This window comes from Mauremys mutica, chromosome 4 (genome assembly GCF_020497125.1).
Source record: "Mauremys mutica isolate MM-2020 ecotype Southern chromosome 4, ASM2049712v1, whole genome shotgun sequence".
Taxonomy (NCBI): domain Eukaryota; kingdom Metazoa; phylum Chordata; order Testudines; family Geoemydidae; genus Mauremys; species Mauremys mutica.
In genome coordinates this window covers 147,211,515-147,233,299 of record NC_059075.1, presented here as the reverse complement: position 1 = coordinate 147,233,299, position 21,785 = coordinate 147,211,515, and the positions used below count along the sequence as shown (strand labels likewise).

At 49.3% G+C, this 21,785-nt stretch overlaps 2 protein-coding genes across 3 annotated transcripts in view; both read right to left on the bottom strand.

The window, feature by feature from the left end:
• Nucleotides 1-1,575: 1,575 nt before the first annotated feature.
• Nucleotides 1,576-8,488, bottom strand: CNTF (ciliary neurotrophic factor). The gene is made up of 2 exons (XM_045012744.1): nucleotides 8,268-8,488; nucleotides 1,576-4,307 (listed from the first exon to the last, which is right to left on the bottom strand). Exons 1-2 carry the CDS (start codon nucleotides 8,382-8,384, stop codon nucleotides 3,831-3,833), a joined length of 594 nt encoding a protein of 197 aa, XP_044868679.1. The 5' UTR covers nucleotides 8,385-8,488; the 3' UTR covers nucleotides 1,576-3,830.
• Nucleotides 8,489-10,194: 1,706 nt separating this feature from the next.
• ZFP91 (ZFP91 zinc finger protein, atypical E3 ubiquitin ligase) overlaps nucleotides 10,195-21,785 on the bottom strand; it is a 30,602-nt gene continuing 19,011 nt past the window's right edge. For both annotated transcript variants that reach the window (XM_045012718.1, XM_045012717.1), the window contains exons 7-11: nucleotides 16,713-16,763; nucleotides 16,159-16,237; nucleotides 15,464-15,578; nucleotides 14,760-14,859; nucleotides 10,195-14,546 (exon numbers count right to left, since the gene is read on the bottom strand). In XM_045012718.1, coding sequence (XP_044868653.1) covers nucleotides 14,036-14,546; nucleotides 14,760-14,859; nucleotides 15,464-15,578; nucleotides 16,159-16,237; nucleotides 16,713-16,763 — 856 coding nt within the window. In that variant the 3' untranslated portion in view covers nucleotides 10,195-14,035. The remainder of the gene's footprint in view (nucleotides 14,547-14,759; nucleotides 14,860-15,463; nucleotides 15,579-16,158; nucleotides 16,238-16,712; nucleotides 16,764-21,785) is intronic.

Genomic DNA, 21,785 nt, shown 5'->3' with positions numbered 1-21,785 from the left:
GGTCATGCATGGTTTTTTGCTAACAAATAAATGCTCACACATATGGATGTGTCCCTTTAAATTACTGTTCTTCCCTTGCTAAGGGAGGGTCTGATAGAATCATAGAATATGAGGGTTAGAAGGGACCTCAGGAGGTATCTAGTCCAACCCCCTGCTCAAAGCAGGACCAATCCCCAGACCAGGAGTAGGCAACCTATGGCACACGTGCCGAAGGCGGCACACGAACTGATTGTCAGTGGCACTCACACTGCCTGAGTCCTGGCCACTGGTCTGGGGGGCTCTGCATTTTAATTTAATTTTAAATGAAGCTTCTTAAATATTTTAAAAACCTTATTTACTTTACATACAATAGTTTAGTTATATATTATAGACTTATAGAAAGAGACCTTCTAAAAATGTTAATGTATTACTGGAATGCACACAAAACCTTGAATCAGACTTGGCACAGCACTTCTGAAGGGTTGCTGATTCCTGCCCCAGACAGATTTTTGCCCCAAATGGCCCTGTCAAGGATTGAGCTCATAACCCTGGGTTTAGCAGGCCAATGCTCAAACCACTGAGCTCTCCCTCCCTCACAGAGGCCAGCACAGGTCCTGCCAAACCCTATCCAGGAGGCAGCACAGGCTAGTGGTTAGTGCGGAGAAGTAGGCATTTGCTTCTGGTGCCAACTCTGAGTTGCTCACCAGCCTCAACTGCCAACCTCCGTGCCTCAGTTTGCCCCATTAACCATGGGGTGATACTTGGACAGGGCTGTGAAGCAGATTCACTCCTTGTATTTGTAAAGTGTTTTGAGAGGTTGCACTGCAGAAATATTTGTCTTTTCCTCAGCACCCACCAGGGCAGTGATCATGGGGCAGTGCAACCCCTGGGAATATGGCACAGGGTGGAAAAGTTTAGGAACCGCTGTTCCAGGCTGAATATTCTGCACTCCCACATGTAGACAGGGGACATGGAGGGCTAAGACAGACCCAGCACTCCGGTCCAGGGGAGGTAATGAGACCCCGCTCACCTGTATTTCCCCCACCTTCCTTTCCCCAAGCCACCAAAAGTTTAATTTGCTACATTCCAGGTCTTATTTCCTCAGTATGAAACAGCTGACAGCAATGATCTCCCCAAACTACACTAAACATTTCAACTCCTGCTAAGTCCAAAATATTGTGTGTGTCCAAAAAAACTAAACAAATCCCCAAACAAACAAAAAAGTACTCTGTCTCTAACAAAAACTGGTAAAGCAACGTTTTTGGGAGTGAAAAAGCAAAATCATGATATGCCATTTAGGTTCAATTTCTTTCTAAATCTGTTTGTTACATTCAGGAAAAAATAAGAACACCTACAGGCCAAAACAAATCACTCCAAGATCCACTCTAGGAGAAGCAGAGATCGTGGAGTGAGATTGTAAAATTACAGAGCGCTGAGTTTCGTGAGTCAGTATTAAAATATCTCCAGTCACAGTTACAGTTTAAATTATTCCTTCCCATTTTTCAAAAGCAAAAAGCCGAAAACCAGTCAGATCCACTGTCAAAATATTTCATAGAACAGTTCAACCCCATAGTGCAAACCCAGCCACAGTAGAAGGATAGTGGTTAAAGGTGAGAGGAGGAGGAGGAGGAAGAGGAGAGTGGGCGAGTGAGAGTGAGAGTGGCAGGGCGGTATGGTCTGTTTTACCTCTTTATAGAAAAACGTGTAGGTAGCACATTGGAAGGGATGAAAACTAGAGAAAACCCTTTGTTAGATACGTAGATTTAAAGGCCTGAAAGGGCTGTTTTTCCATATAAAGAAACAACTCAAAGTTTATTTTTCTGCTTGTGTTTTACCTTCCAAATATCAGGATCAAAGTTGTGCGCCTGGTTGGGCAGGATAGCTGGAAGGAAGGCGCAGGTTTGGATTTCCAGCTCTCAGCTGAATTTATTTTTAACAGAGCTCTTCTCTCTCACCTGTTTGCAAAAGCGCTTGAGTTAAACGCATGCTTAAAAAAAACCCAACCCCACAGTCTGGATAAAAGTCACTTCTTTTCGTGCTTAATCTGGATCTCTCATGCCAGAGCCTACCCCTGTTCTCCATCCGTTCCAGGAGGCAGTCAGGAAAAGCGGGGCAAACAAAACAGAACTCGCTTGTCGAGCCTTCTCTGTACATTGGGAGGCTGCTCTTGTCCCGTCTCCAAAGCAGATGCAGGAGGGTGTGTGTGTGTGTGGGGGGGGGGGGGGGGGTTATAGGCTGAGAACAGTTTTCCTGGGAGCCTCAATGGAATTACTGAGGGCTACACCTACTTTGGGACCCTGAGGGCTGCCCAAACAGACACAGCAGGGCTATGCTGGCAGTTGCTCCTCCCTGTTCAGAGCTCCCAGGTGGGAGTGTCTGACCCCAAAGCAGCCAGATCAATCAGTCCAGTCTTGTGGGTCACATGGGTAAGGGGCAGGACAGGTGGGCAGATCTCAGCTCCCCTCCTGTGGCTGATGCAAGCTTCTTGTGTGATCTTGCTCAATGCCATGCTTCAGTTTCCCCACCTGGAAAATGGGGATCAGGGTCTGGAAAGGGCTTAAGGTCCTAGCTAGACAGTTCTCATGGTTCAGCAAGCCAGCCTCTGCAGCGTCTTCAGCCACCTGCCCTGCATCAGGCAGAAAGGGTCTGCTGCTTACTTGACTTTCATAGGTTTTATCCTGCTGCCCATCACCATAGCATCTGGGCATCACGTCAAACCAACTGGCCTTAGTGGGTTTCATGGACTATCTGGTGCAGCGGCACATTGCCCCCAGCTCAGGAGTGCCACCGGTCTTGGGCCCCCGTCTCCCTTCTTAAGCAGGAGCCGTTGCTTCCTGGGTAGCTCGCCAAGCGCCAACACACTGGTTAAATGCAGCCAAGGCTGAGAGGGGCGGGAGAGGAGACCCCAACCTCCATGGCTGGGTCGGGGGGCGGTGAGATGAAGGCGCTTGTCTGGCCTTCTTCCCTTAAGAGCTCAGCAAGACCATCAAACAGAGCTCCTGTAATCTCAGGGCTTGGCAGGGGACACGTCATGCTAGGTGGGAACTCGGTGATGGCCTCAGCTGGCCTCAAACCAGGTGGGAGGTGGGTAGGACGACTCCCCGCAGCAGCTCCGGGTTCCTCCCCAGCCCTCTATCCTTCTCCCTCTGTCTCAGACGAGCCACCGCCCCCCATCTCCATCTCCCTGCCCTGGAAGACATTTCCCCCTCTCCTGCAGCTGGGACATGTGGGGGATCCCTGCAGCGGCCCTGCCTCCTCTTCCCAGCAGGGCAGCCCCTGCCCCCACCCCTCAGGAGCTGCTCTGGGCTCCAGCCGCGTCACAGCTCCCTCCCCACAGCAAGCAAGTGGGGCCATCAGCTTCTAAGCTGAGAAGTGGGAGTTGGGAGCCGCCTCCTGTCCCCCTCTTGCCACGCACGTACCCTTCCCCCCACCTTCCCTCAACTCCCCTGCCCTCTGCTGAGCCACCCCAGAGCCAGCCCACCTTCCTATCCCAAGAGGAGGGGGGAATGGCCAGAGCTGGCACATCGGGGATTTGAGCCCCCCTCCCCCATCTGGCCATCCCACCTCTTGCCACAGCAGCCCATTAGCCCTTATGGCGCTGGCCAGTGGCTGCTTGATGCCTGCTCCCCTCCCCCGCCCCAAGCCAGCTGGGTGGTTTGGGAATAAAAGGTCCCTCCTCTGGCCCAGCTGGCCAGGTTGTCTGGGGGAGGCTGAGCAGGATGCCTGCCTGTGCCAGAGCCTAGACCTGGCCCTTGGGTTGGAGACCCCTCCCCCCCACCAGCTCTTGCCTTGCTGAAGGGAGGGGGGATGGGGAGGCCCCATCTACCCCAGCGGCAGGGAGGCAGGCGGCCTCATTCCTTCTGGGCCTGGCCCCCGTGGGCAGTGCCAGAGCCCTGGCTGTGCTTGGCAACCTGGCGCAGGTCTCGCACGGACCGCACAGTCCAGTGAGCCAGCTCCTGCAGCACCTTCAGCCCCCGCAGCTTCATCTCGAACAAGCTGCGACGGGCCGGGTCCTCGGGGCCGGCTGCCTCCCAGACTGGCCTGCCGTGACCCAGCAGCGCCAGCAGCTCCTCCAGCTGGTAGGCCAGGGCCGCCACCTGCAGCAGGACGGACTGGATGGAGGCGTGGAAGTCTGTGTCCAGCGGGGTCAGGTGAGACCTCTGCTCTTCCAGGACCTCGCCCAGCAGCACCTGGAATGCCCGGTACGCCTGCAGGTTGGCACCCAACCGCTCAGCCACTGTCAGCTCGCCCCCTTGCTCCATGGCTGCAGCTGGCACGCCGTCCACCGAGTCCAGGCTGATGGTTCTGTCCAGCCCCTGCCTCTCCACCTGAGGGCGGAGGTTCAGTCACAGAAAGATCATTCCCCCACTCTCCCCTATTAGCCCCATCCACTCCCCTCCCTTCTCCACCTCATCAGCTCCCCTTCTCCCATGCCATCACCCCAAAACCACCCACTCCACCTCACCAGCCCCTGCAGCCAAACACATTCACTTGCCCTCACCACCCTAACCACTCACTCCTTTCCTGATAAGCAGAATCCATGCCAGGGAGAAGAGAAATCCCAGTGTCACTGAGACAGATTGTACCCCACGTTCACCCTTTTAACAAGACTATGATAAATTCTGTACAAAGTATGCCTTGTGAGGTATCATCAAAAAAACTCATAATCTGCTGAACATTGTTGTCAGGGTAAAATGTGTGGCAACATTGTATGTAAAGTTATAAGATTCTCCTGTGTAACATTGCTGTGATATGTTCCAGAGTTAGAAAGGCAGGCCCAAACCAGTTCTTCAGAGACAGACACACTGGCACCCCACCCCAGCCATGTATCAGCATGATCAGTTGGACAATCACATAGTTAAATGGCCATTCTGCGGCAGGAAGAAGGGTGTGAGCGAGAACGTTACATATTTGACAATAGAACAACTGGGAGCTTCTGTGTAAACAGACTGCCTGTTGCATGAACCCCAGTTAAAGGTAATCCTCCAAGAGGGGAGAAGGGTATAAGAATGGAGGGGACACACAACACAAATCAATTCTCTCCCCCCGCCCCCGTCTCTACTCAGGACAGCTACAAAGCTTGAAAGAGAAAGGAAACATCTTTGAACTGGGGGAGGGGTCAATTGAAAGTTACTGTTCAAGTCTATGGGTGTTTTGAAGAGCCAGCAGCCTTCAGCCAATCCAGACTGCTGGCAGCTTATACTGAGAAAAATCATTGGTTTTAAGTTCACTTCGCTTGTTAGGTATAAGCTGGTGTTTTATCTTTTTTTTTCTTTGTAACCAGTTCTGACTTCTAGGCCTCATTACTTGTAATCACTGAAAATCTCTCTCTCTGTCTGTAGTTAATAAACCTGTTTTAACTAAACCAGTGTTGTTTGGATTGAACTGTTTGGGAACCTCCACTTGAGCTAGCAGGGTCTGTGCACATCATTGTCCATTGATGAAACGTCGGCCTTTCCATGAGCTTGTATCATCCAGCGGGTGCTGGGTTGTACAAGACGTCCATTTCTGGGGAAAGGTCTGCGACTGGGAATTGGCGGGTGTTGCCCTGTACGTAACTCATGAGTGGTGACCAGAGCATCCATGTAATACAGCTGGGGGTGATGGTGCATGCTAAAGGCTGGGTGTGAACAGACCTGGAGGGGCGGTTCTCACAGCAAAGCAGCACAAAAGGCAGCCCAGGCTGGAGTATTGAGGGGACATAACTGTCAGGCAGCCCAAAGCGTACCCTGGGGAACGTGTCAGTCACGTATCACTCGTACACCAAGCCGGCCGCCAAGGAAGGAAGGGGAAGCTTTATTAAGATTGCTACTGTCACCACCCTGGGCCTTGGCCGCTCCACATTATCTGAACAATGGAGAAATGAGTAAGGAGGAGACGAGTTAGCAAAACTGTTGCTAGCAAACCCCCCAGAAGGGACAGTCACAGGGTAGCCTGTCCCTGGCCTAGCTTCTGCTGTTTTGCATTAGCCTCAGTCAGCCCTTAGCTGGGACAGCTAGTGGGTAACTACCGGCCAGTGTTGTGTCCCCCTATGTCCTTGATCCACCGAGGAGATGGGTCTGCTACAGTCTCCACCTACCGAGGCTGGTTCTTTAGCTGAAAATGTAGCAGGTCACGTGTTTAGCTCTGAAAGTCCCTGTTTCAAGCCCTGTTGTCAGCAAAAACAGAAGCCAGGCCCTAGGTGCTGCCTATGGCGGTACTGGCCACACAGACTGGATAGAGGCCTCTGGAAAAAAAAAATGGTGGGGTGGTGCTGGATAATCAACTGAACATGAGCCCCCATGGTGGGGCTGTGGCCACAAGAGATAATGCAATCCTGACATGCACAAAGGGGACTCTTGAGGAGAGGGGCAAAGAGTCCTGGGGCACCTTATAGACTAACAGATGTATTGGAGCATGAGCTTTCGCAGGTAAATACCCACTTCATCACATGACGAAAGCTCATGCTCCAATACGTCTGTTAGTCTATAAGGTGCCCCAGGACTCCTGTCGCTTTTTACAGATCCAGACTAACACGGCTCCCCCTCTGATACTTGAGGAGAGGAGTTATTTTAACTCTGTGTTTGACACTGGTACAATCACTGCTGGAATACCATGTCCAGTTCCAGAGCCCACAATTCGAGAGGAATGTTGATAAATTGGAGAAGGATTAGAGAAGAGCCGTGAGAACGATGAAGGGATTGGAAAACCTGCCTTATAGTGAGAGACTCCAGGAGCAAAATCTATTTAGCTGAACAAAAAGAAGGTTAAGGGGTGACTTGATCGCAGTCTGTAAGTACCCACCTGGGGAACAAAGATTAAATAATGGGCTCTTAAATCTAGCAGAGAAAGGTCTAACACAATCCAATGGCTGCAAGTTGAAGCTGCACAGATTCAGGCTGGAAATAAGAACATTTTTACTGATGAGAGTAATTACCCATCAGAACAATTGACCCAGGGTTGTGGTGGATTCTCCACCACCGACAGTTTTACAATCAAGACTGGATGTTTTTCTCAAAGCTCTGCTCCAGGAATGATTTTGGGGCAGTCCTCCAGCCTGTGTTTTGCAGGAGTCTGACTAAATGATCACCATGGTCCCTTCCAGGGGTGGAATCTATGAATGAAGGGGTCACTCCTCTCCTAAGCAAGCCCCAAACCAATGGAAAAGCAAAAATGCAGGAGCTCTGCAGGAGCTGCCTCTAGAGCTGGCTAGAAAATCCCTGCTGGAAAGCTTTCTGATGAAGAGTCAGGAGCACTCAAGAAACGTGAGAGGATTGGGGGAATTTACAGCAGGGCTTTTCCAGAGCTTGGCACCCAGTGCTCCCTGGGCTCTTGTGATGGTGATGTGGGTGGCACTAATATGCTGGTGGAAAGCAGACCCAGGACTGACTCAGATTTCATGAACCATCAGCTCTGTTTCTTTTTCTAGCAGCGCCCACAAGGTGACACCATGCCCGAGGCACCTTGAATATTAACACCCATCTTCCCCAACCAAGCTCTAGCATCTGTTAAGACAAACTCAAGGTCCTTCCCCTCCTCCCACCAAACCTCCCACTGCATTTTGGGGTGAAGGGCAAGAACTTTAACCCATACCCTGCCCGAATTCCTACACCGCCCACAGATGTATGTTCCCTCCCACTGATAGGTCAATTGGAGACAGCTTCAACTGCTGCACAGGGGGAACGTGTTACATATCCTCTCTGTCCCTGATCCAGAAGGTGTGGGTGAGGCTGTAACAATCTTTATCTCGGTAGTTCAATCCCCAGAAGGGTGTGCGTGATGCATGCCCTCAAGCATCAGTCACGTTCTACCTTCGAGGTGGCTGTGTTTCTGTTTCTGCTTCAGGGGTGCTAGAAAAACACAGAACCTGCACTAGAGGTACAGTAGGACAAAGGAGAAGAGCCTGGATTCTCTGCAACAGGTGGAAGAGACATTGGATACTCATCTCCCTACCAGCAGGGAGAGGGGGGAAAGCACAGGAGGAATTCAGTCTACACCCTACCTTCATGAGGCTGCACAAAGACCCTTTTACTCACCTGGCAAGTTCCATCCGCTGGCTGAGCTGATTGACTGAATACCCCCCGCTCCCAGTCCCTCCCCACGTTCATTATAAACCTGTACCCAACATGCATCCATATCAAGTATGGGAAGATGCACCCAAACCCAAGGCAGGGAGTTCAAACTAGAGCCACCCCCTTTGCTTTTAAAGGCAGCGCTGGTGGCAGAGCAAGGTGCCGCTGTGCTTGGCTGCCAGGCACGATGTCGCAGTTCGAGCGGCCGAGGGATGGGCCTGGGAGGAGGAGACTCACATAGGACTCCAGGAGGCTGGCCACGTCGGAGCGGATCTTTCTGGCCAGGAGGATGACGCGGCTGCAGACGTTGCGGTGTTGGAGAGGCACAGGGGATTGCTCGGCTGAAGCCATCATGCCAGCCGGCTGTCCCAGATGCAGATAGCAGCTGAGCCAGAGAGATCACACAGGGCTGTTTTCACCACGGTCAAGCCAGAAAAATCCCTTGCTCAGCTCGCACATTCCAGCTCTAGAGAGCATTAGCCGCTCACGTGCCTCTCTCCCCCGCTCTTCTGTCCCTGAGGCCTGGGGAGAGACTGAACAGGTCTGCCATGGAGATTGACAAAGGCAGATTTTTCATCTCTTACCCTGTCTCTCCTCCAAGTTGCCTGACCCAGAATCAGTCTCCCACTCACTCCACCCTTCCTCCCCCACAGCCTGTCTCCCCCACAGCTCTAGTCCACTCATCTGCAGCTACATCTGTCCCTCATACAAGTTATGAGGGGTTGTCTATTTTTTGTTAAGGTCCAAATTTCTTGGTCAAGGTCCAAACTCCAGAGAAGAATAAAAAAATAAGTAAATAAAAAGATTTTGGAGTCTGTTCAAAAGCATCTGGCAATTGGGATCTGGCCCATGGTCCTATTGACCTGTTGTATACAGTTGCAAAATGGGTGTCCTAATAAATCCCCCACTGAGATGAGACAAAGCCTGAGATGATCTGTTATTTCCTGCATCCTCCCTGTTCTGTCTGGGAAGTTCTTGCTCTTTCCTATCATGCCAGGTCTAGTGCCCATAACCCTCTTTTCCCAGACCTGGAGTCATAGTATCTCAGGGTTGGAAGGGACCTCAAGGGGTCATCTAGTCCAACCTCCTGCTCAAAGCAGGACCAATCCCCAGACAGATTTTTACCCCAGATCCCTAAATGGCCCCTCAAGGACTGAACTCACAACCCTGGGTTTAGCAGGCCAATGCTCAAACCACTGAGCTCTCCCTCCCCCCGCTAATGTTCAGCAATGACCAATCACAGCCAGATGAATATATATAAGAGGAAATACGCATGCATGCTGCATCCATTTTTTTGTCCAGCAAAGGTGATCTGATCAACAGCCAGAGACTGCAACCATTACACAGGGGCCAAGATTTGCAAAACAGATGTCTAAATAAATTACTTGCATTTCGCAAAATGCTGAGCACCCTATAACTTCCCCCAGCAGTCCACCGGAGCTAGCGGCTGCTCAGCAGTTTTGAAAATCAAGCCATCCTTTTTAGGCTGGTTTTAAAAACTCTCTACTAGGTTCTTCTCCTGAGTCCATCATAGCAGAGAAGCAAGGGATGTTTTCTATCCCCACGGGCCGCTTCTCTCCCCTTGAGTTGAGACTGGAGAGACCACCACTCCCATTGTGGGAGCTCAGGTCCAGAGCCCATAGCGGAGGACTCGCAAATCCAGGGCAGCATGTGCAACTGATTCTGCACACCGGCAGGAGTTTATCTGGACCCAAATATGCACTTGGAAAGATTTGGCTCTCTCCTGAGATTCAAAGGGTCCCAATGCTTTTAGTGGTGACTGTGTCCTTCTAGGCAGAAGACAGCCCCTGCACACACGTCACCGAACAGCAGACAGCTCAACCTGATTTCCAGACTTTTGACCATGATTCAAACAGGTGATGCGACGGGAAAAAGCCCCATCCAGCAGGCATGGTACTAGAGCCATCCATCCTTACCACCCACATCGCTGGGAATTTAATTAGGCATTTACCCTGCTCAAATGTAACTGAAAATAGTGGCTCCCACACTGCTTATACAGAACCATGCCCTTCCCCGGTGATCCCAGCATAATCCACTACAACCAGTGCAGACAAGCTGCATGCACGAAGACAAACAACTTTTATTGTGTTTTCCTTTATACATTTATTTTGGTTATGTTTTACCCAGATTAAGAGAAAACGAGTTGAAAAGCAGAGTATCCCTTTATTATTACATTTTACATTATCCTTCCCCCAACTTGGGTTCAGGTAGCTACCTGGGCTCCCCCTCTCCCTGTGGATATTGCTGTGGGACAAGATTTATAGCAATCAAAGGTTTGTCAGCTTATGCATCTCCTCTCCCCAGCTTTTGTTCCACACTAGAGGGGTGTGCCAATGCAACAGCTGTGTTGCCACCTGGTGGCTACTGCAGGTAGTGCTGCTAAGCAGTATAAAGTTTAACCCCCCTCCCCACTGGCAGGTTTCATGCTAATCCAGGTTGTGTCCCCTGCCTCCCCACCCTGTCCCAGGAGCTGAAGGATGCCCAGCCAGCTTTCAGGAAGCATCAATGCCAGATGGAGTGGCAGCAGAGTGACACAGCGGGCATCTGATGCCCCATGCACAAAGCAAAAGCCCCTCTGCACAACTCCCATGCAAGCTTAACCTTAATGGCGGGACGCGAAGAGGCAACTTCAACTGCGGAGAGTGCAACTTACGTGGGGAGTGCCCACACTGAACACTAAAAGGAAGGGGTGGGGAGTGATGTTAAGTCAGTCACCACAAACCAGCCTATGTGAAAGGGGAAAAGGAAGCACCCTAAGCCCAGCTCCCCAACGTGCTCCCGCCGCCGGAGAAAAAAATAAATACATGGGGGGAAAAAATACAAAAATGTTTATTGCAAACTACTACAATAATTTATTGAAGCAAACTGCATGCGAGTGGTGGGAGAGACACGGAGGGGGAGAAGCAGCAGGAAGGCATTGACTGTTAAGTTTTTTAAACCCAGGGCTGGAAGTTACACAGGTCTCTCCTGCCCTGGAGGTTAGAAGGCTGTGTTTAAGGACAGAAACAATTGGATGAGACCAAAGGGGGAGGGAGGAAGGAAGGTTAAACCAGAAGAGTGTGTGGGATGACGGCAAGGAAGTGACAGGGATAGGAAGGACTTCAGAGCCAAATTACCCACTCATTGCTGCCCGCTGGAAACGTGAGAACTTCCCCTCTACTGGAGAAGTTGTACAGCCCACATCCTTATTTCCCAGGCTAGGTGACTGGGCTGCATCACTCTGCAGGTAAGTCATGGGGTAGAATCCACAGCAGGCTGTCTAGCTATTGCACCACCCCAGAGTGAGATTTCCACCCAACACAGCATTTTAGTGCCATCCTTAGAAATAAAAGGAAATGGATAAGGCTAAGTTCTCCTTTTAGTGTTCCCTGGAAGGCCCCGTCTACATCAGACTTCAAACCAAATGACAGAGGGTTTCCACAGAGCTCCTGCAGAACTGGTCTGTAGCAGTGTCTGGCTGGCTGACCACCCAGCCAAAGCTAACCTGCACCACAATAGCTTTTAATCATGCAAAGTCAGGACCTAGACTAGAAGGGTTTTAAACAGAGGTGTCAGGAGTTGGCCACAGCCATCCTGGCCAGCAAAACCACATATCTAGGGCTAATTGAAAGCTTTCCATCAAAACTGGTTTTGAGCAAATTTTATTTAATTCAATTTTCTGCAGAAAATTTCAGCTTCCTGCCCAAAAGCCAAAATCTTCAATTTGGAAACGTTAAAACGGTTTTGATGTTTATAGCTGAAACGAGACATTTCAACATTCCAAATGAAAGTTAGTTGTGTCTCATTTCAACATGAACGTACATCGCCCTGAGCTGCTGCTGGGAGTTGTAGCTCCGACGCCTTAAGCCCCCATTCCATTCTTATGTTCTCAGCTGGACTGCATCTCCCATGATGCACCACAACCACGTGACTAGATGACACAACCAATCTGTCAGGAAGAGGAAAGAACGTGGTGCATCAAGGGAGATGCAGTCTGACCAGGGAGCCCAGCTCATAGGGTAACCTGCAGCAGCTCAGGTAAACACAGTTTAATGTTGAACTGATCCAAACTGAAGTGAATTGTTTCACAGTATGTTGGACAAATGTGGGTCGACCTGACCAGAAACAAGACATTTTGCTGTGATTTTCCCAAAAGATTTCAGCGGTCAGCCTGTTTCCAGTTTTTAGACAAAATTAAAACATTCTCTGGTAAATTTCCAATGAAAATGAAATTCTAGTTTGTCAAACTTTTCTGCAGAAAAACTCCATTTTCCAACCAGCTCTACAACAAACAAGTTTTGCTGGCTCGGTGTTTAAACAGGGTATTGTAACTTCCTTCTGAACCACATGGACATGACCAAACAGATTATTCTTTGCTTTTTCCAAAAAGCAAACAAATGTAAGGTCACTGCACGAAGTTTCTGACAATGGACAGAGCAAAGATCTGCGCTCGATACTTAAGATACATTATGTCCTAAACCTTTCTGAGGGACAACAGTTGTCTTAATTACTAGGCTATTCATGCCCATCTCTCGCTCTCAGGCAAAACTATACCACCATGTCTCACAGAAACTAGGAACATTTGAAAAAGCTGGCCTTGTAAGGAGCATGTGTCGGGGGAACACACCCCATGCTCTGTCCCCAGGGGCGTCAGTGCAGGGAGAGAAGTTGCCATTCCCGCAACCAGATGTCAGTCAGTCTGCCTCTATTCAAATCAAGTGCAAGATAACTAAGCCCAGTCTCTTCCCCCCCATAGCTGTATCTCTTTCAGGAAAGGAGAGGCAGAACTGGATGGGGAACGTGATATCTTGCACCACGTTTAGTTATACATCTGTCACAAGACTGGAACAAGTTCCTTGGCTAACAGTGCTAATCCTTCCAATGGCAGGGAGGGAGGATGAATCAGTGAGAAAAAAGGGTTAATGCAAGGAGCTTGGAATAAACTGGGGAGGGAGAGAGAGAACACCAGATAAGTTGTTTCCGCAGTTCAGAGCCCTAAACTAAGCTACTCATCCCCTCCTGCCTACCCCACCCCAAAGCAAACAATTGCTCCAGAACTCCACAATGCAAATGGAGTTCCTCCCATGGGGTCTGTCACACTGCCCTGTTTACAAACAGCTACTCAGCTTCGTAGTGCTTTCTTCACCCTGATTCTCTTTGTGGTGGGGATCAGCCCTAGCAGCTGCTGCTCCAGCACGGCTAACTCCTATGAGTTCCACTGATGTAAAGAAGCCCACTTTGGAATAGCCCAATCCCCTGCAAACGTAATTAAAAATACCAGACCCTCTGATCAATAAATAAGGACTTTTGTTACCACCACACAAAAACGAAACATGTTCAAAGTGCAAATGACTGTCACCAATCGGAGACTTCACTGCCTCTCCCACACAGGGCTCTCGTACAGAGCCAAGCCCCAGCATCTCAGCAAGCGAGCACCATCTGAGCGCCAGGCCATGCCCTCTACTTCCCATCAGTGAGGGAGGGGAAGGGTGCGAGAGGGGGGACAGGTGCTGTTTTACAGCTCACCCTGCTGAGGGGCCCTAAAGTGCCAAGCCAAACTCCCAGACCCAGGAGGAAGAAGACAAGACTGCAAGGATCAGAATGCAGCAATGCATAGAAGTTGGGCAGAGAGAGTCCTATGAACGAGAAGCTGGTCCAGAGCCCAAACTCTTTCAAGTTTGCAAAGAGGGATTTGTTGAGGAGCAGGGAAGGCGCCTGGGTTTGGGGTGAGTGAGGGCCTCTGGCTGCTTCCCTTCACTCGGAGAATTCCTTTGCTCTGTCTCGCTTGAGTAACTGCAGCATCCCCTTTCTGAAAAGGGACAGGAGGACAGAGAAGGGGTCGGGGGGGAGGGGGTGCTGTGATCCACGCTGGAGGGGAGCAGGCCCTTCGTTTATTTACTAGTATTTTAAATTTGTTTAACTTCTCTCTTTTTTAATAAGTTTCTCCATTTTTTCTTTTAAATACAGAGTCCGAGCTGTCCCAACAACCACGTGCTCCCTGCCTGCTAAGGTCCGGTAGAGTCAGAATCTTCAATCAGAACCTCTGTGGTGGCTCCCAGAATCTCTGCGTTCATGACCAGCCCTTCCGTGCTCCCACTGCTCCCGCCGCCAACGAAGATCTTGCCATCGGCCATCAGGCTCATGCGCTCAGCCCCACTGCAGTATGCCTTTGGCATCCCGTCAGGGTTCAGCAGTAGGCACTCGCCAGGGGCAGTGCTTCCCAGGGGGTCAGGAAGGAGGGGAAGGCCCTGGCCATCGGTGGGTGGGGCAATGGACTCTGGACTAGTGCCCAGGATGTCGGTGCTGGTGATTAGGGCGCCTGCATTGGCAGCTAGTGCTTCAGCAATAAGCACCTCTGGATGGCTCTTGGCCTTATGTGCCACCACACTGTCCTTCTTCTCAAACTTCTTGCCACAAATGTTGCAGGAGAATTGGTAGAAAGAGTCTGCGTCATGCTTTTTCATGTGCCAGTTCAGAGAGGCCTTCTGCCGGCAGGTGAAGCCGCAGATCTCACACCTGGGGAGTGGGAGGAAAAAGAAAAAAAGAGGTCAGTAGGGGAACATGGACACAAAAGGAGATGCAACAGAGAATGCAGGCATATGAAGGCCAGACACAGAATCGCAGACAGGCGCACGAGGTAGAGTCAGCTGTGGCCAAGGAGATGTGGCCAGTTGAAGGAGGTAGAGGCATATTTCAAAAGGCAAGGCAAGACAAAGCAGGAGCACTCACTGTAAAGGCTTCTCGCCTGTGTGGATCATCCGGTGCACTGCCAAGTTGTGGGAACTCTTAAATGCCCGGGCACAGTATTCACAGATATAATCCCTTTGATCTGTAAAGCAGCAGACACATCTCAGCTTAACACTTGCATCTGGATCAGAATCACATTCTTGGGTTGAAAGTCCACTCATCTGAAAGTTGCCCTAAGACCCCACTTTTAATTTTGAAGGTTCTTGGATGAAGCTACCTGAAAGCGAGGCAGCAATTTAAGTGTTAAAACTGTCTGATCCCAGCAGGACTAACGAAGGAGGAAGCATCTCAGGATGCTCAACAGCAAGCCCTGTGGATTATTAAAGGTAGAGCTGATGGGCTCGAAAGGGAATCCTGACCAATCCCACATGCTTGACAAGGTGAAGCCTGACAAGAGTATCTTAAATGTGGAGAAAACAAGATGGCACTGCTGCAAAAAGGCACCTATACGCTAAATAAAATAATGCTACAGTACAAACCCAAAGGCTTATTTCCACCTACTTGCACTGTCTAATGGGTGTGCGTGAGCAGTTAGGCAGTAGTCCCAGCAGGAAGGGAATAACCACCTGCCAACTGTGCTACCTAGGTTAGACTCTTCCTCACCTCAAGAGAGGTGAGTGTTTTCCCCTCTCCATCCATCCATGGGATGGTGGGTAGGATTCAAGTCTCCCCACCTCCCCCAGTACCTGTGTGGTGTTTGGCATGCCGTAGCAGCTGCTTCTGGAGCCGGAAGAGCCGTCCACAGGAGGGATGGGGACACACATATTTCTTCTTCAGCAGATGCTGGTATTTGATGTGATGCTAGGAAAGATGATAAAAAAAGTTACAAACTTTCTCCCTGTCTGACTAAAGGAACTACAGAAAACCAGATCCCAGGTCACAAGTTAAGCAACATGACAGACCAGGGCTACAATCAACCTCCTTGTGCATTGCAGGAAAGCTAACAGGATGCAATTATACCAGACTCTGAGATCTGATGAAAAGCAGAAATACAGGTGAAGAGGCACATATGGTACGGTTACAATGGGACTAGGCTTAGCTTCATTACTCGCTACTGGCTAGTAATAACACCTAGCTCTTCTTTAGTGCGTTTCCTCAGTAGATCTCAAAGTGCTTTACAAAAGGAGGTCAGCATATTATTCCCATTTTACAGATAGGGAAACAGACACAGGGAGGGAAAGTGACTTGCCCCAGGTCACCCAGTGGGTCTCTGCCAGAGTTAGGAACAGAACCCAAAACTCCTGAGTCCCAGTGCAGTGCACCACCTTCTAAACTAGTGCCTCCCTTACCAAACTGCATTAAAAAGGAACACAGCAGTGAAAGGTGAAAGAGTGGCAGCTCCTTGACCCCAGATCCAAATGAGTGGAAGAGCCTGACTGACCTGCAAATAGCGAGGGTGGGCAAGGACTGTGCCACAGCCTTCCATCTCGCAGCGTACATACTGTATTGGAGGCTTCTTCCTAAGAAATACATGGGAGAGTAATGCATAGGGAGGTTAGATGGAAAATATGTAGATGCAGTATCAATTAAACAAGAAAGCCATTGAAGCTCACCAATAATGTGGAAGTGATGAGATCACCAGATCAACTGTCTTGTGAGTCAGCACATTTGAACTTGTGCTCTCTCCTGTAGCTCTCCACCCCTAGGACTGCTCATGGGTTTTAGCCACAATGTGATCACCCAAGAGACGACAGTGACAGAGCACCTGTAGTCTTATCATTGGCTTCTGCCATGCTACTGACCAACTGAAAATGACCTGACTGCAAGAATCCATCATGGTGGTTTTAGAGTGAGCTACAATTGTTTCCAAACTATGCTCAATAAAAACATGTCTGAAATAGCTGGTTCTGAGCAGGGTAAGGCCCCTCCATTCAAGAAATGGAAAGGATGAAAATCTACAGTAAGGAAGGTGGAGAAAAGGTAAGTCACACTCACCTTCTTTTAGGCAGCCGTGGGCTCTTGTCATCTTTTCTCCTCCTTCCCCTCCTGTGATAGGATTACAGAGATAGGATTAAAAATTATGCTCCTTTGCAAGGCATAAGGGCACAACTGAGATGGAAGAGGGAAGCCTTCTCCACATGAGCAATCCAGAGCACGGTTCTGTGTCATGGGAGAAATCCACCATTTCAAAGCCGGAGAAAGTCCCAGTTGGGGGGAGCAGGGAACAGCTTCCACAGACCTGATCTAAAGCCAACGAAGGTCAACGAGAGTCTTTGCACTTACCTCCATAGCCTTTGGATCAGAGTCATATAGAGTACATGACCTCATCACCAGCATCCAGCCAGACTTTAAGGGTACGTCTACAGTACCAAATTAATTCAAACTTATTCTATTTGAATTTTCGGAAGCGATTTTATACATTTGGTGTTGTGTCTCCCCACTAAAGTGCGTGAATTCGCCGGAGTGCATCCACAGTACGGAGGCTAGCATCAAGTGTCCGAGCAGTGCACTGCGGTAGCTATCCCACAGTTCCCGCAGTCTCCGCTGCCCATTGGCATTGTGGATTAAGCTCCCAGTGCATCATGGGGAAAAACATTCTCGTGAGTGTTTCTGGGTGCGTGCTGTCAGTCGCTTCTCCCTCCATGAAAGCTACAGCAGATGCCATACTACCAGCAGATGGTGCAGCACGGTGCACCACCAGTCTCCTGCTACTATGAATCCACCTCGCATGTCCTCTCGTCTTTCTATCTACTCTTTCATCTAACCATTTCCCGCCTTTTTTCGGCTACCATGAACAGAGCCGCACAGCTTCTGCCACTTTTTCCATGCTGTCTGTCCTGGGCTCCCATGGAAGCTACAGAAGGCAACAATTCCCTGCCGTTTTTCAGCCATCGTGAACAGAGCCACACAGCTTCTGCCACAAACTCTGCTCACATTTCCGCCGCAAACTCTGCTCTCCCGCTCTTGCGGCTCTAACGAGCTTCCCGACTCCATGAAAGCTACAGAAGACAACCATTTACCACCTTTTATTGGCCATCTTGAACTGAACAACTCATTTCATGCCCTTTTTCCAGGATTACCCGTGCAGGCACCATAGTGCGGCAAGCATGGAGCCCGCTCAGATCTCCGCTGCAGTTTTGACCACTGGCCAGAAAACAGGGTGATTAGAAGAGCACAGCAGGGTACGCTGCGCATCAGAGAAGCTTTGAAAGCCAGTTTCATGACTGGCCAAGGTACGGTGTGACAGTTGTGTTTGTTTCTCTTGAAGTTACTTGCCCCCTATATATATGAATGAGAGAGAGAGAGAGAGAAAGAGAGAGAGGAAATAAAGTCTAAATTGTTTAAAAACTGTTCTTTATTATTTGTTGCTCAACACACTGAGAGAAATCAGAAGGCAGATTGGGTGAGGTTGGGTTAGGGGGGAGGAGGAGGAGGGAAGGACGAGTCGAGACACCAAATCAAAAGTTCGCATATGCCAGCTTTCTGCTGTTTGGGCAACCCTCTGGGGTTGAGTGTATGGGTCCCCGTAGCCTCCCCCTCGTGTTCTTGGGTGTCTGGGTGAAGAGGCAATGGAACTTGGGGAGGAGGGAGGGCAGTTACACAGGGGCTGCAGCGGCAGTCTGTGGTCTTGCTGCCTTTCCCGCATTAGATCCACCATACAGCGGAGCATGTCAGTTTGCTCCCCCATGAGCTTGACCATAGCGTCCTGCCTGCTCTCATTGTGTGCGTCCTTCCTCTCTTTGTGTTCCTGTAATGCTTTACGGGACTCCGCACTTGTTTGCCTCCACATATTGCCCTATCAGTGCAGGAGGACTGCATGAGCTCAGCAAACAGGTCTTCCTGAATTCGTTTTTTCTGCCTTCTACTCTGGACCAGCCTCTGGAACGGAGTAGATAGGGGACACATTGAAACATTTGCACCTGTGGGAGGAGAAAAAGGGAGGGTAGTATTTTAAAATATACATTTCAGAGAACAAAGGGGACACTTTGGAATGAGTAAAACATTACACACGGCTGGGCAACAGAATTCAGCTTGCAGGCAGCATAGGGGCACGCGGGGTTCTGCTGCTTCTACATTCATTTCAATGTTTTCAAACTGCTGGGACCCCTTTCCCATAGCAAGCAATGCCTGGTGGGTTTGCCATAAAGGAGGGTTTGCGGGCTCTCTGGGATGATCACTTCACACAACACCCAACCTCCCCGCACCCACCACATGGCTCTGATGAGGCTCTGGGCAGGGATGAGCCATTTAAACTAAATGCAAATAGCCCAGTGTGACTGGGTTTCCCTCCCCGCCCCCCACCACGTGGCTCCGATCAGGCTCTCACTCACCAGAAGTACCTTCTCCAGGGTCATGGTCCGGGAGCTGCACTGGGAGTGGGGGGAGGCAATTGGCTCTAGCGTTAAGCGTAGTTCCTGGATAGGGGGGAAAATGGATTCCCCACTTGCCGCCTGTGCACTACTGTCCTCTTCCTCCTTGTCCGTGCAACTCCCCCCTTGCAGGTGTCCATGGACAGTGGTGGGGTAGTGATGGCGTCACCCCCCATAATTGCATAGAGCTCACGGTAGAAGCAGAATGTATGGGGCTGTGACCCAGAGGACCTGTTTGCCTCCCTGGCTTTTTGGTATGCTTGCCTGAGCTCCTTGATTTTTGTACGACACTGCTGTGTGTCCCTGGAGTAGCCTCTTTCCGTCATGGTCCTGGAGACTTTAGCATACGTATTTGCATTCCTATTTTTCGGAACATAGTTCTGCCACAACAGACTCGTCTCCCCAGCATGCAGTGAGATCCAGTACCTCCCGTTCGGACCATGCTGGAGCTCGTCTGCGAATCCGGGACTGAGTGATCTCTTGTGATGGTGGATTCTGCATGGCCGTCTGTGATGGTGGACTGTGCTGACGGTCACCTGTGCTGATGGTGACCAAACAGGAAATGAAATTCAAAAGTTCCCAGGGATTTTCCTGCCCATCTGGCTAGTGCATCAGAGTTGAGAGTGTTGTCCAGAGTGGTCACAAGGGAGCATTCTGGGATAGCTCCCGGAGGCCAACAACATTGTATTGCATCCACACTACCTTTAATCCGAGATTGCGATCTCGATTTAAGTGCTACTCCACTTGCCAAGGTGGAGTACAGAAATCGATTTAGAGAGCCCTTTAAATCGAAAAAGCCGGCTTGGTCATGTGGACAGAATCATTTCCCCCCCCCAATTAACTCGGCTAATTCCAAAATAACAGACTAGTGTAGACCAGGCCTAAGACATGTTGCAGCCCCCAGCATAGTACACTAGAGGATCTCCAAGTGATAGGGGTTTTTCTTCCAGTGGGAATGTGCCACTCCCATAGGGATGTTCCCTCCATAAGAACTATTAACAAGAATTTTGGTTTTTGTATTCTTATACCACAAGAGGGTGACAAACCCACTAATCTAGCTATGCTCAGTCCATGTCGCTAGCTTCTGTACCCACCGCTCTGGACCTCAAGCAGAATGAAGCATTGAAAAATCAAAAACGGTCCTCAGGGAATTTTCATCTACTTTCATCTGCTTTTTCATCTACTGTTTTTTCCTGCAGCCAAGTATTCATGTCATATAGATCAATTATTTGTTGCATAGCATCCAGAGGCCATCAAGATGTTAGATACCAAACACACACATACAAAAGACTTTGCTTGTACCAAAGAGCTCACAGAGAATCTTTAACACATATACTAGTAGTCACAAAACATTTCTGTATAGTGAAAAAGAAATAAAAGCTGTTAACACACAAGCACCACAGAGAACCAAAGAAATCGGAGCCCGCACTGACAGTGATGAGGGGTATGGCTTAATAGAAGAGGTCACTCTGATTTAGGATTCTCTGATGTGACAGTACCTGGGACAGTCAAGCTTCTCAATGACACTATCAAGTTTGCTCAGTTTATAGGACGTGTTTTTAACTGTCCAGAAAACAAGTTGGGATCTGAAAGTTAAGTTAGGACTCTTTTGGCTCATATATAAGCACAAGAGTTTCTGCCCTCAGTGAATGTTAATAGTCAAGCTAATACAGAAGCCAGCTCACTCTCCATTGCTATCTGCTCTGCATAGCTAACAGGCATAACAAAAATAGCAAAAACCTGGTGTCAGAAAAGCAATCAGGTATGACTTGGACACAAGAAGATTTGGAGTAAGACAGCTGTTTTGTTAAAAAGATATATTAAAGGGTTGATATGATGCATGACTGGGACTATTCAGCTATGATAGAGGTCTGTGAAACCATGGTGTGGAGAAAGTGAATAAGGAAATGTTATTTACTCCTTCACAAGAACCAGGGATCACCTAATGAAATTCATAGACAGCAGGTTTAAAACAAAGAAAAGGAAGCACTTCTTCACACAGCACACCATCAACTGTGGAATTTATTGCCAGGGATTTTGTGAAGGCCAGAAGTATAACTGGATTAAAAAAGAATTAGATAAATTCATGGAGGATATGTCCATTGACGACTATTAGCCACAATGGTCAGGGATACAACCGCATTCTCTGTGTGTCCGTAAGCCTCAGACTGCCAGATGCTGGGATTGGATGAAAGGATGAATCACCTGACGATTGCCCTGTTCTGTTCATTCCCTTTGAAGCACCTGGCATTGGCCACTGTTGGAAGACAGGATACTGGCCTAGATGGACCATTGGTCTGACCCAGTACGGTCATTCTTATGTTCTCTGTTTGCCCACATCCAAGCATGCCTGCCTCAGATATGAAAGAGGGGTACCTCTCTTCTCCCATGGCAGTGTGTAAACAATACTCATGTCTCCTTGGATGCACGTTACAGAGAAAGATCTGACTCTTCCAGACTAGTTTCTTTAGGCAGTTTCTTCTGCATTGGGCTTAAAAATGAGCTAAGGAGCCACTGTGAATAACTGCTCCATCTAACAAGGCTTCTAATATAGTTTAGATGACCAGCAAAGATGGGCCAATAGAAATGTGTTTAAAAACCATACAATATTAAAAAAAGCCATTTTTCACACTATGCTGCCTCATCCAGATTGGCTGGCCATGCCACGTTACAAGAGAATTTAGCTTGAACCATACTG

Coding starts and splice junctions, on each gene's coding strand:
- CNTF (XM_045012744.1), bottom strand. CDS start 8,384: ATGATGGCTTCAGCCGAGCAATCCCCTGTGCCTCTCCAACACCGCAAC. Junction 4,308..8,267: donor CCAGCCTCCTGGAGTCCTAT/GTGAGTCTCCTC, acceptor CTCCGCCCTCAG/GTGGAGAGGCAGGGGCTGGA.